Consider the following 14,242-nt stretch of genomic DNA (forward strand, 5'->3'; position numbering starts at 1 on the left):
AGTAAGTCTCTTCAGTACTGAACAAGGGGGCATTTTTGGCTCATATCAGGACTTCTGATTTTTATGTCACAAGAGCCATTACATAGACATGCCTTGACCAGTTTCTTGCAGATTAGTTGCATTTTGACCTTTCAAGAGCCAGTTCATGACATACCTAATTCTCTGAAAGTTGGTAAAAGGACATTACTCAATGACATTCATTTCTAATTTCTACTCGTTCAAAAATCCAGTTCATATTGGCATCAGTCACAGATCTATGTTTTGCACCCTAGTTTCTTTTTTATATGCGCATCATATCGACTTCAATTTAGTTATACTTCCACTGACAAATTCTCAATTACAAACGAGACTTGCCATTGACTCCATGGTCTGTCTAATTTACAGTGAGTGATTGTTGATTAATGCCGATACCTCTAGGCGGTCATTATGTCCAGTGCCGTTGGTGCTATTTTTAGATACCAGTAAGATGTTCACTGACTCAAGATACTTCTACGATTTTCTGCAGACACTGCTGTTTGCCAAATAAATTTCACATATTATATTTACATCCTAGGGATAATTCGCAGGTAATCTTAGCCACTTGCTGATGCCATATAAATTCGTAGATGACTTCTAGGCACTCACTGATGCGAGATAAATTCTCAAACAACTTAGACACTGGTTGCACAAAACCTCACAGATAACAGTAACAAGAGAATACTACGTTGTAATTTTGTAATTATGTAATTCCTTATAGTTACAGTATTAATGGTGTCTCTATTTAATTTTCATTCGTCTAATGCAGGTTTGTCAGATATCCGGCCAGAAAAGTGGAAAGAGAAAGAGAAAAATATTATCATTCTTTATTTGATGAAAAGTTTGTATTTCCTACATACCATCTCTTGTAAAATCGTGGGCAACAAAATGCAGCTACTGTAGATTATTAAACACCACTGCGGGAAAGACATCTTCATTGCTATTTCTTTTTCACCCTGAATTTTATGTTCCAATGAAGTATTCGCTCATTCAGGATTAGCAATTAGCCAATTAGTTTTGTTTATTTTCTCCTCGTAACGGACATTCTACATGGCTATCTGTGATGTCGTGGCAGCATCTCGATTCTCGTTTGATTTGACAGGCGTATGCGATATTATGACAGAACCCCATGAACCTGTGAGTGCAAGCGCGTCGTACTAGCGGTACTTGCACTCAAAAAGAAAAACCAAAAAAGTCATCCTCAGAACTTAGAGGTGGGGTGCATGGGATCGACATGTTCTCTGCACCGATCACTGAATACTCTGAACCTGTGATTATAATGATTTAATGGTTGATGATCGACGAGAGTGCGCTGCATATTCTGCAGCTCTCGCTGAAAATCCCTCTAATCAAAAATGTTTCTTGACAGCTTCCAAGCAGTCAACTGGAGGACTGATGGATCTGGGTGGCAAAACCCTGACAACGCTGGCTCAGAATGTCTGGGGTCTCTGGTAGCTTATTGGAATCTCTATTAGCAACCACCGTTGTCTTGGCCAATTCGTCGCTATTAGAATAACAACACACTCCTCGTGTCTCTTGCTTAGAACTCTAGCAATCAGAGACGCTGGAGGAAACGCGTATGCAAACAGTTTGTCCAGGGAATTGAAAAGGCATACACTGCCTCTGCTCTTTGGTCTGGAACTGAAGAACAATACATCTGCAGATGGGCATTGTGTGCGGTTGCAAACAGATCTATGTGAGGCCTGTCTAACACCTTGAAAAGGGACTCTACCACCTGATGTTTTAACATCCACTCTGTTGGGATAGGTCGTCTTCTAGACCGAACATCTGCTATCAGATTGCACCTGCCTGGTAGCTGAGCTATTCAGTGAAACTCCCTTAAAGAAATTGACTCTGTTGGTCCACCATGAAGATATTGTGTTAACAGGGCGTTTACCCTTATAGGATGACTGAGAGAATTCTGATGTCTGAGACAGAAGGAAAATTTGAACTTGCCTCATGTTTACATTGCCAAAGGTATGAGCTGAACCCAAGATGCAATAAGACCTAGGAGGCAAAGAAAATACCGAGCCGTCTGAAAACTGCCGGACAAGAGGTGACTTACCATTTCGCAAATAGCTTGAAAACGCTCTGGCATTGGAGTAGCAATCCCTTCCTCCAAATCTATTTCGCCCCTATATAATGAATGCTCTGACTGGGGCAAAGTTCTGACTTCTTTTTGAAGAAAGGCACCCAAAACTGCTGTGACCTGGTAAACAAACGGGGTGCTGACGACAGACCGAAAGGCAGTGTCCGAAACTGAAACACCTTGCCCTGTACTGCAAACCTGAGAATATGTTTGCAGTCTGGGTGAATAAGGATATGCCGATAAGCGTCTGTTTGATCGATAGAAACTGCAAAATAACCTTTTTACAGATCTGATAAAACTGTACGTAGAGTTTCCATCTTGAAGTGTTTTTTTTTAAGAAAATGGTTCAACAGGCGGAGATTTAAAATTGGTATCCAACCCCCTGATCTGGACTAGAAAGGGAGACTATTTCCCTAACATCTCTAGCTGCTTCAGCTTCCTGGTGAAAAATATCTGAGACTTCTCCATGGAAAAGTTTATCACCCCGAGTAGGAAGCTTAGTCAAACGATTTCGAGTTGATCCTGTAGGAAAATCCATCTGATCAAGGAATAATTCCTTTCTGGCAGAAACTGACAAAGCAATGGCACGCAAAAGTTGCATGATCTGCCGAAGAAGTTAGAGAAAACTGCAAAAATTCTTAACCCTTAGACAATTGGTCATCAGGAATATTAGAACCAGGCGAAACTGCCGTATGTACAAAAGCGGTTGCCAACAATGAATGTGAAATGCATCTCAGTAAAACTCTGAGAGCTTTATCTGCCATAAGATGTCAAAGATTAGCCTTATGGGTAAAATTCCTCAAATCCTTTGCTAAAAAATGTTTCTTATCAGCTGCCAATTAGTGTGGACAAAACTTTTTACACTAGGCGCTCTGGCAAACTCCTCAAAGTCTTTTTCAAGGAACCTGAAATTCTTGTCCACAGACTTTGTGTACTTGGACACTCTGGGCAAACTCTTCTCAATAGCTGTCCATCTTTGTGCAGTCAGTTTCTCAATGGGCAAACGAGGAGCACCTGTAACTGTACTATCTCCACCAAGCAAAAAGACTGACGTTGACCATGATTGCTATCATCTTTTGTACAGCCAAGAACCTTGCCAATAATGTTAATAATGTCATGCCATTTCCCAGACAAAGCTTCTGACATGTCAGCATCAGCTGTAGAAATTTCTGAATGAGTATCAGAATGAGAAATGTCACTTCGCACATAATCCTGTGACCTAGACATAGAATAACTGTCTCCATCTTCACTCTCATCAAGATCATTCTGAGCAAACAAAGAAACAGAATCAGGATCTCTATACTTAAAAGACGGCTGTGGAACAACTCCCGACGCAGCTGCCATCTCCTGATTATAATTACTTATCACCTCTGTAGGGTCAACATGTAAATCCCTATTCAGATTGTGCTTTTGGTGTTGGGGCTCCACATGACTGCCTCTGTTACACCAGCACTCTGAGATTGAGCAAGAAAACCAGCCAACAAAGAAGAAACCTTCTCCGAAAATTGCTCAAATCTAGTGTCCAGAATACCCTCAATCTCGTCCTTGGAAACATACGACTCGTAAGAGGGCAAACGAACAGCTGCACTACTAGCCGACTTCCTGGACTTGTCCTTCTGAGACTTTCCTTTTGAAGTTTGCTTACCTTGCAGCAACTCAGGATTATTAAAAATGCGCCACAGTTCATCCGAACAATCATTGCAAATATCACAAGGCTTAGCCTTTGAACACTTACGACATGCAAAACACTCGTCATGGCTGTCATCAGCAGGATTAATCTTCCTACATCTAGCTGCATCGCAAACCTTAGACCATCACTCACTGGTGATACAAGTAGAACCGGTAAACCTACAGTACAAAAAAACAGCGCGATAAATACCATGAACTACAACACACAATGCACGTGAATCTGACTCGCACAGCCGCAGACTGACCAAACACGTTACTGCATTCAAAACGTGCCAAGCAAACAATGCAATGGCAACACACGTACACACGTGCCACATAAACGCAAGGCAGTACTTCAAACCAAACTGACTGCTAAAAATAAATAAATAAATAAACAGGAAATTATAGACGATACCGTAACTCATGCTCCCAGGAAGGAACAGAGAGCAAAAACCGGACGTCAAAATACCATATACTGGAAGGCTGAAAAACGGTGTGTTTACACACACCGAGGCAAATGAGAACTGTTTGAATATGGAGTCTCATGGCAGTTTTCGCCAGGGATGAGATCACGTGTATTTAAATTTTTGCCTCGTTCTGGATAGGCAGCACATGAGATAACCCCGAACTAACAGCGACAGGTAAGTAGGAGGATGAAGCAGAATGAAAATAGCCCGGTAACTGGTTTTGAACTTGCTGGCTACACAATTGCAAGGATTCCAAAGTACTGATCGCTGCGTTGTCGGAGGAGCCGATCCATCACATTTGTCTTTGCCGTGGCCGACACGGGTATCGCTCGCCAGGGGGAGTACTTGTTCAGAAAATTGGTAGGGGTGTGCGGCCGCAGGTATAAAACCCAGGGCCCATTTTAGGCCTAAAATTTCATTATTTTAGGACCCCATTTTAGACCTTTATGACCTTTGACCCAGGTCAAAAGTCATAGCGTCAAAATTTTTAAAATGGAAAAAGCAAGTATTTGCCCCGGCAAAGCCTACCACTGAACTGCGTTTAGAGCTATGTTGTTGCTGGCCGAGCCACGATTCCGAAAAAACAACAGGAAGCACTAAAAAATTTTGCTCAAAAGAAAATGTCTTTCACCCTCACCAAATTTTGGTCCAGCTTCTACAAATTATCAGTTATCTGCAGTTACAGTCTGACTGGTGTTTTTTTTTAAATTACAATTCACAACAAACCTCGCTGTTCGTCTGTAAAGCAATACTACTTCATGTGGCCATGGTCGACCTGTCTGTCATGATCAATACTAGGAGCAGTAGAGCCACGTTGTTTGGGTATTTTCTATTGGGCAAAAATCTGCCATATATAGAGTTCTGACCAATCAGTGACAATTTTTTAAAACAAAGTCGATATTTACTTTGGCTTAAGCCAGGGGGTCTCTTTAATGGTTCCCCTGCCACAGAAAAGATATCGATGCTTATAGAGTGCAGCTCAGAACCCTGCTAGCGAGACGGGAACAGACGGTTGAAATTGTTCTTGTGTGGCACTCAAAAATCAACCCCATTTTAGACCTTGGTTTACAGTGGAATTGATACCCCCATTTTAGACCAAGTTGCTGAAATACCCACCCCATTGGGCGGCACGTATACATATTGGCAAGTAATGGAAGTGACCCCCCGGGATCGCTCGTCGATGTGCTCCGACCGGGTGCCATTGTTGATCTTCGTAGGCGAGTGATTTATGGTAACTGGATACCGATCGCGAATCTAGCTCATACTCTTCATCACTGTTTCTGCACGCTGACGTAAACCGGCAAGATTTACGTCCAGTCGTGGATCAAGCTCGACTGGTACAAGTTTCCGTTGTTATTGTCCGAAGCCAGTCGTTGCGGTTTTTCCGTTTATTTTCTTGCATACTGACGAGAGATTTGACGTCTTCGGTCGAGACCGCAGCAAATCTTAGTGTCAACGGCTTAATAAGCTTCGGTGTACCTTCGCCGCATTGTAGTCACAGTATTTTGTTCCGTCCGTGATATTAGTTTCACTTCGATAATAAAATTCTGATTCCAAATGTTCAAATAAATACAGTTCTGGCAATCGTAATAATTATTTTCTGCTACAGATATACAATCCGCTTAAGTATTTATTGTTGTTTGGGAGCCGGCAACAATATTTATAATAACTAATTTGCATAATTTAGCGTGAAATAATTTCCTAACCATGGTTTTCTATGTAAACATTATTCAATGGCACGTGACCTGTTTTCGAAAATGCTTTGAAGTTGATAAAACACGTGAAATACTTTCCTGAAAGCAAGCAATTAGTAAATATTTAAAAGCAGTGATAATTAGCTCAATCAAAAGCTAAAATACTTAGAAAAGTGTCACAATTTTTAGAAAATGCAAAAAATATACAGGGAATATATTTTCTCACGTCCCCAGTGCGCTGAGAGTGTGAGAACACCAGTGTGGGATCAGTTTGTTTTCACACTCTGTATTGTTGCGCGAACGAACACCTCGTATGTTAAACGTATATTGATTGGTCAATTTCTTTCAGCGCGTAGTTCTCTGTGTGTATTGACGAATAGAACATCGCGTAATGTACAACCGGAACTATAGCAGACAGACGACTGTACCGCAGAGTGAACAGGTTGTTCTGGATTTTTCACATTTTGAGTATGGTCAGCGTCGGCAACAAATTTACCAGCGATACAGTTAGCGAAAGACTTCGATATTGTCATGAACGAACCATCTGCACCCGTACCCGAGGCTATGGCAGACGACAGCTGTGACGCAATGCCATCAACAGATGGTCGCCAGAGCCGTTTCGCAACATTGTCCTCAGTTGACCTGGATAATTTTGTGGCTGACCAACAAAACAAAGAAACCGTTCGCAAAACTAACGGCCACATTGCTCTATTCAAAGAGTATCTGGCGGAAAATGGTGAACGCAGGGACGTGTGTGATATACCACCAACTGAACTGGACCCGCTTGTCGGCAAGTTTCTGTGTGGCGTGCGAAAGGAAGACGGGTCTGAGTATGAGCCGTCGTACTTACGAGGTATGTTCAGCAGCCTTGAGAGACATCTTCGCTGGAAGAAGTATGACGTGTCACTAACCACTGGGCCTGAATTTTTCACTGCGCGAGAACAACTAAAGACCAAACAGAAATCTCTGCGAAAACATGGTAAAGGCAACCTCCCAAACAAAGCAGGGACTCTGACTGACGACAACGTCGATCACTTGTATGGAACGAAACAACTCGGCGGTCACAGCCCACAATCGATTATCAACACTCTTTGGTTGAATAATATGTTACATTTTGGCATGAGAGCCATAAAAGAACACAGGTCCTTCTGCTGGGGTGATGTCCAGCTGAAACGTGACAAAATTCTGTCTCACACTCGCCTTCGGCTCGTGTGAGACAGAATTCTCCAACTCGTGTGAGACATTCCATCTCAGCCCATTTGGGTGTGAGATTCTGTTAATCTCTGTCTGTAAAAATACCAACTTTATTCCGCTGCCAACAGATTGGTAATCTGTGGTACATATGTAATAATAAATATTCTTAAAGATTGATAACAGGGAATGTTCGGTGAGAAAACTACTGGCAAAAACGTCTCTGCGCTGAAGATGTTAACTGTTTAATTCGCTCCGCTGCGCCACAGTTACGTGTGGTTCGATACACGGTGCCGCCGTGGCCATGCATGGCCACTGCGCCCACCGTGAATCAAACCACACGTAACTGTGGCTGCGCCGACGTCGCCCGTTGTCTTTTTGCTTCGCTGACGACAAAGTGCTCTTCCGGATAATAAAAATCATCCTCACACTGCGATAAGTACATGCATTTTCTCTGTCGTAATTTTTATCGCTAATGTCATCCATTTTACGATAACTAGCACCGAATTAAAGTGAAATGAAATCTTGTAGACGGCAGTTTTTGTGTTTTCAAACAAAAATAGTTCCGGGTTAATATTGGTAAATGCTCATAAACATAAAGAAATGGCATAATGTTTTTGGTATCGCACTGCAGTGCACAAACCGGTAGTACGCGCGCGCTTCGATTCAAGTAAACTGTTGTACCCGCAAAATAGCAATTTTTTTTAATCGGGTTCGAACTCACAACGTACGGCAGCTAGTCACCTGGCTGAGAAGTCACAGACAGAGCCGCTCGGGTCAAATCCCAACTCTTAAAAGAGTGGTTCAGTAACCGAGCTAAGTTGTTATAATTGTCTTACTGCAACCCCTCCACAGGCTTTAGAGTTCATGAAGCACTCATGCTCGCACTCACTGTCACTCATTACACACAAACTTTATCGAAGCAATGAATACATCACCTAAACGGGGACATTAAACTATATGACAAGAGGAATGATTCAAATTACCACGCTTCTCTACTTGTCGAGCAACATTCGATCTGCTTCTGTTTCACAACTCCTTAGATATTGTAGAGCATGCGAGTCATGTGATGATTTTCGAGAACGACATCCCTCATTTGCATGCGCAAATCAAAACAGAGGTAACTTAACTGTAGTTATTTTTTTTTCCAAAAGCTACAAATGTAGCCCAATTGTGTTAGATTTTAAATTGTATGCGCGTTGCAAAGTGTAAGATTTTAATTAATACCGTACTAATGATTTTGTATAAGGTGCTACACATCGGGTATCTACTAACAATGGGTCACAATAGGACTATAGTTTTGACCTTTGACGTACTCTCACATGTATTAGCGTGATGCAAATTTGTCTTCACCATATTTCTTTAACGGATATACAGTTAAATCATGACATGTGAATTCCACAGAAAGTCCAAAATCCTTCGTTGTCTCTGGGCCCCATTTTCCGTCCTCATTCTCGTTAGAAAATATCTTATATTGTGAGTGAATTTATTGTCACTTAGTATGTGATATTCTTCTTCATCCACAGGAGTCAAGGTTCGGATAGTGTACGGTAGAAACAATGGACATCAATACTGACCGGTTGTACTAAAATCCTGTAGTTCACCAGAATTTGTACAAGCGTATACTGGTATTTTTCGAAAGACTGGATACAATAGCGACGGAGCGATTCAATCTATTGAGGAATACAGACTGTTTTTCTGTTTAAGAACATTTATACGATTTCGCCTTTTCGAAAACCCTCGAATAAAACGAAGACCTAATAAATTTACGGACCTACTTCATTTTCCAAATACGATAACTAACATAAAAACCTTTGTATGGAAAGATATTATTGAAAGACTAAATTTGCACAGGAAACTGCTTTGGAAATCCCTTTCGTCTGTGGACAGATCTTACGTACTCTTTGGTTAGTTATTTACCAGTTTTTGCTTTTGTTTTATGCGCGCATCAAACGTCCATTTTTTCCAGCAAAATATGGAAGGATACCATATTTCAATTCTGAAAAAGGAACTCGATCGACACGAGACGGAAAAATATAAATGTGGACATTGTAAAGGACTATTAAATGATCCATGTCAAACATACTGTGGCCATCGCTTCTGCAAAGTCTGCATCGACCAATTAATCGGGTAATTAAAACAATTTACCTTTCATAAGCTAGTTATTAAAGTTAGAAATCTTAACTTAATATTTCCGCTCAAATATTTGGTGACACTGTTCAAGCTGGTGTTCCTAGAATTGGATTGCACGTTTTGCAAGGTGACCCCAGAGAGGTTTAGTTACACGTAATTACGCGTACGTCTACCGGCGCGCAATGACGTACGCGTATCCGTGGTCGCTTGTGAAGTTTTTGGTTTAGTTGTGCGCTCCCGATAATTTTGCTGTGTTTTTTCTGATTAAAAACATGCTAAATTTGTGTAAGTTTAAAGGAAACATTAATTTCTCTACGAGAGGAATATTCTATCTCGTTGTATCCACGAATTAAACCCGCCTATTTTCTTTGATACAGTTATATATGTGGTTTAGCGAAATCTCTGTGGTGGCGTCAGATAAAAAGTGGAATGAGACTACACATTTCGTTCATGTAAGAAATCATAGCAATTACTTCTTGTGCAGGTGCAAACTCTACTAACTATTACGACATCGAAGATGTTTCCCAGTTTACAATGATACTTTACAATGTTTCCTGTCTAAATTCACTGAAATCATCAAGAATATCTAGAAAATACTGCACGTAATTATGACAACGTGTAGAGTTGTCGTTTGCCGTTCGGAACGTCTGTTCTACACGTGTGCGACGTCTGGTTGTCACGTGACAAAGACGCTACGCGTACTGATCGAACGTACTTTCGTGTAACTAAACCTCTCTATTATTGCTAATGACCTTACTGCTGATTATGTTAATATTCTATGCATTTGTCGTTAGTGTGACGGAACTGTCGTAATATAACTGTGGCGAGGTTTTATCGTTATTACCTATGGCAAAATAGATAAATTGCTCCTGGGACTCGCCACTTCCCATTTTGCCGATTTGGAATTTGGTAAATCGTGAAAACCCTCATTGTTATAATTATTTCATTTCCACCATAACGTACACAACCTTTCTCAAAGCAACCACGAATTCCAAAGGAAGTGTTGTCCCAAGGCAAGCTTTGACTCATACCAGTCCAATAAGTAGGCGAGCGGCGAATCCACAAAAAGGGCCTTATTTTAGGAGTTTAATGTACCCACCTTACATAAGGCCACATCATACGCCATTTTAAAGCTTATTATCTATACTTTAAGAATATTGACGATGTAGAGCTGCCAAGTAGGGCCATACCCCCCTAATTTGCATAATTCACACGGGTATCCAATTTCGATAAGTGCGATATAAAATTATAAAATTCACTGTTAACTATTGTAAACATACTTTTAAACTATCGAGTGATATATCAAATGAAAGGTATTTGCATGTAGAATACGAAATGGTATCGAAAAAGATATTTAAATTGGTGTCACTGAAATATTTTTAGTCCCCGCGGACGAAGTCCGGCGGGGACTTATAGATTGGGTCCCGTCCGTGTGTCCGTCCGTCCGTCCGTCCGTCCGTCCGTCCGTCCGTCATCAACAGTTTCTCAGACACTGCTAAACTGATTTTGTTCAAACTTGGCACAAAGGCATAGGACTATGACCTACAGATGCACGTCGATTTATTTTGTGATACGATCCAATATGGGCGCGAGGCGGCCATTTTATTGCGATTTTTCATGTCTTTGGACCATAACTCAGACATCCTTGAGCACATTCTGCTCAAACTTGGCACAAAGGCATAACATTATGGCTTTCATATCCATGTCAAATTATATTGCGATATGTTTCAATATGGGCGCGTGGCGGCCATTTTGTTGCGATTTTTCATGTCTTTGGACCATAACTCAGACATCCTTGAGCACATTCTGCTCAAACTTGGCACAAAAGCATAACACTATGGCTTAAATATCCATGTCAAATTATTTTGCGATGTGTTTCAATATGGGTGCGTGGCGGCCATTTTGTTGCGATTTTTCATGTCTTTGGACCATAACTCAGACATCCTTGAACAGATTCTTATCAAACTTGCCACAAAGGTATAACACTATGGCTTACATATCCATGTCAAATTATTTTGTGATACAATCCAATATGGCCACGAGGCGGCCATTTTGTTTGCGATTTTTCGTGTCTTTGAACAATAACTCAAAGATCCTTGAACCGATTCTGTTCAAACTTGACACAAAGGCATAACACTATGTCCTACATATGCACGTTGAATTATATTGCGATACGATCCAACATGGGCGTGAGGCGGCCATTTTGTTGCGATTTTTCATGTCTTTGAACCATAACTCAGACATCCTTGAACCGATTCTGTTCAAATTTGGCACAAAAGCAAAACATTATGCCCTTCATATGAACACCAATTTATTTCGTGATATGATCCAATATGGCTGACAGGCGGCCATTTTTTTTTGCGATTTTTTCATGTCTTCGAACCATATAACTTTTAATTTTTTGAACCGATTTGGTTCAAACTTGGCACAAAGGCAAAGCACTATGGCATACATACGCATGTATCAATTAAGCTCGCGATAGGATCAAATATGGCTGCAGAACTGCCATTTTGTTGGAATTTTGCATGTCTTTGAATCGTAATTCAAAGGTCATTACACCCATTTTGTCCAAACTTGGCACAAAGATCAAGCACTATGGCATACATATACATGTCAATTTACTTTGTGACATGTTCCAATATGGCTGCCAGATTGTCATTTTTTCCAATATTGCTGTCAGATGGTCATTTTTGGATTTTTTCATGTCTTTTAAGCTTAATCATATGCAAATATTCTTTAACCAATGTTGTTGAGACTTGGTACAAAGATAAAGTACTATGGCATACATATGCATGTCTACTAATTTTGTACTATGATCCATATGGTCAATAGACAGCCATTTGATTTAAATTTTGGTGTGATTTTTTTATGTCTTTGAAACATAAACATACCGGTAGGTCACTATCCCTCGATGGACTGATTTTGTTCAAACGTGATACGAAGATAAAATACTATGGCTGCATTTTTGTGTACATTAATTTGTTTCATTATATGATCCGAAATGGCTGATTACAACAACATACCCGATCCCATACCATTTCGAAAATTCCACCAAACCATGTGTATAGTATGTGCCATCATGACACTGGAGGCAGTAAGGGCATCGTTATGGGTGATGTAATCAAAAGTTCCTTTAGTGGTCATTACCGGCAGAGATGAGTCATTTATTGAACGTTCCTCAGATTACTTTATTATGCAAGTCACAGGCCTAATGCACCCGTTGCATCAATGTCATTCCACAGCTACCTAGACCACAGCTACCTAGACACCAAAGATTATAACAAAATGGACAAGCGGGGACTGTGTCATCAACGATGACTTGTCATATTTATATTGAAAATAATATTTTCCTCTCTTTAATAACAATATTTTAAAAAATTAACACATACAACTACAGCATACAGCTACATCATACATCATTTGAAAGCTTATTATCTCTACTTTAAGAAAATTGATAATGTTGAACTGTCAAGTAAGGCCATAGCCTCTAATTTGCATAATTTACAAGGGTAAGCAATTCGCAAAAATGCAATATAAAATTACTAATTCATTGTTCACTATTCTAAACATCTAAACTATCGAATGATATATCAAATGAAAGGTATTTGCATGTAGAATACGAAATGGATATCGAAAGAGATATTTAAATTGGTGTCACTGAAATATTTTCATATTTGTATTGAAAAAATATATGCCCCTTTGAATAACAATATTATAAATATTTCATCATATACAGCCACATCATACAGCCTAATCATACGTCATTTTAAAGCTTATTATCTCTAATTCAAGAAAATTGACAATGTTGAACTATCAAGAAAGGCCCTATCCCTAAATTTGCATAATTTACACAGGTAGCAATATGCATAAATGCAATGTAAAATTAGAATATTCAGTAACTATTCTAAACATACTTCTAAACTATCGAATGATATATCAAATGAAAGGTATTTGCATGTAGAATACGAAATGGATATCGAAGAGATATTTAAATTGGTGTCACTGAAATATTTTCATATTTGTATTGAAAAAATATATGCCCCTTTTGAATAACAATATTATAAATATTTCATCATATACAGCCACATCATACAGCCTAATCATACGTCATTTTAAAGCTTATTATCTCTAATTCAAGAAAATTGACAATGTTGAACTATCAAGAAAGGCCCTATCCCTAAATTTGCATAATTTACACAGGTAAGCAATATGCATAAATGCAATGTAAAATTAGAATATTCAGTAACTATTCTAAACATACTTCTAAACTATTGGAGTGAAGTATCAAATGAAAAGTATTTGCATGTCAAAAATAAAATTGACATCCAAAGAGATATACAAAGTGGTTTTACTGAAATATTTTCATATTTGTAGTGAAAAAAGTAATTTTCCCCTTTTGAATAACGGTACTTTAAAAATTTTTAACAGCAGTATCAATGCAAAAATATGCATTATGATGTGCAAAAAGTGCCTAGAACACGGAGAACAAACAGCTGAAATAAGGTCTGGAAATGAATATTTTGTTTGTTTAATGTATATTTAAAAACATATGAATGGCTCTTCTTGTCTGCATTATTATCCGATACCGATGTCTTGTTTTTATAGGTCAGACAGTGTTTCTCCAAACATGCCCTTTGTATGGAGTATAATATACCCATCCACTCATATGAAAACCTTTTAATGTCACTCAAGTATACCAACATTTTCTTGTACTGTTGTAACCAAGGCAACAGCACTAATATATATATATATATATATATATATATATATATATATATATATATATATATATATATATATATACTACTATTAAGTCCAAACATAATTGTAGTTGTTGAAAAGTAACTATGTAGCCGAAACAATGTGTGAGAGTAAGCTGTAGTCAAAGTTATGGCATGATTCATGATCCAAGTCATTCATGGCGATACAGTGTCATGCATTTCCAGTACATCTAGTAATTCTACAAATTCATCATCCTCTTCTTA

At 39.2% G+C, this 14,242-nt stretch overlaps 2 protein-coding genes across 5 annotated transcripts in view; both read left to right on the forward strand.

Annotated features, from left to right (window-relative positions):
- LOC139114503 (TNF receptor-associated factor 2-like) overlaps positions 1-14,242 on the forward strand; it is a 137,422-nt gene that overhangs the window by 100,719 nt on the left and 22,461 nt on the right. For all 4 annotated transcript variants that reach the window (XM_070676287.1, XM_070676283.1, XM_070676286.1 and 1 more), the window contains one exon: positions 8,651-9,254. The gene's annotated coding sequence lies outside the window, so the exon portion shown is untranslated. The remainder of the gene's footprint in view (positions 1-8,650; positions 9,255-14,242) is intronic.
- On the forward strand, positions 6,498-7,148 carry LOC139113977 (uncharacterized protein KIAA1958-like). Its single transcript, XM_070675450.1, has one exon. The coding sequence runs from the start codon at positions 6,498-6,500 to the stop codon at positions 7,146-7,148; it is 651 nt and encodes a 216-aa protein (XP_070531551.1).

This window comes from Ptychodera flava, chromosome 16 (genome assembly GCF_041260155.1).
Source record: "Ptychodera flava strain L36383 chromosome 16, AS_Pfla_20210202, whole genome shotgun sequence".
In the NCBI taxonomy this organism is placed as follows: Eukaryota; Metazoa; Hemichordata; class Enteropneusta; family Ptychoderidae; genus Ptychodera; species Ptychodera flava.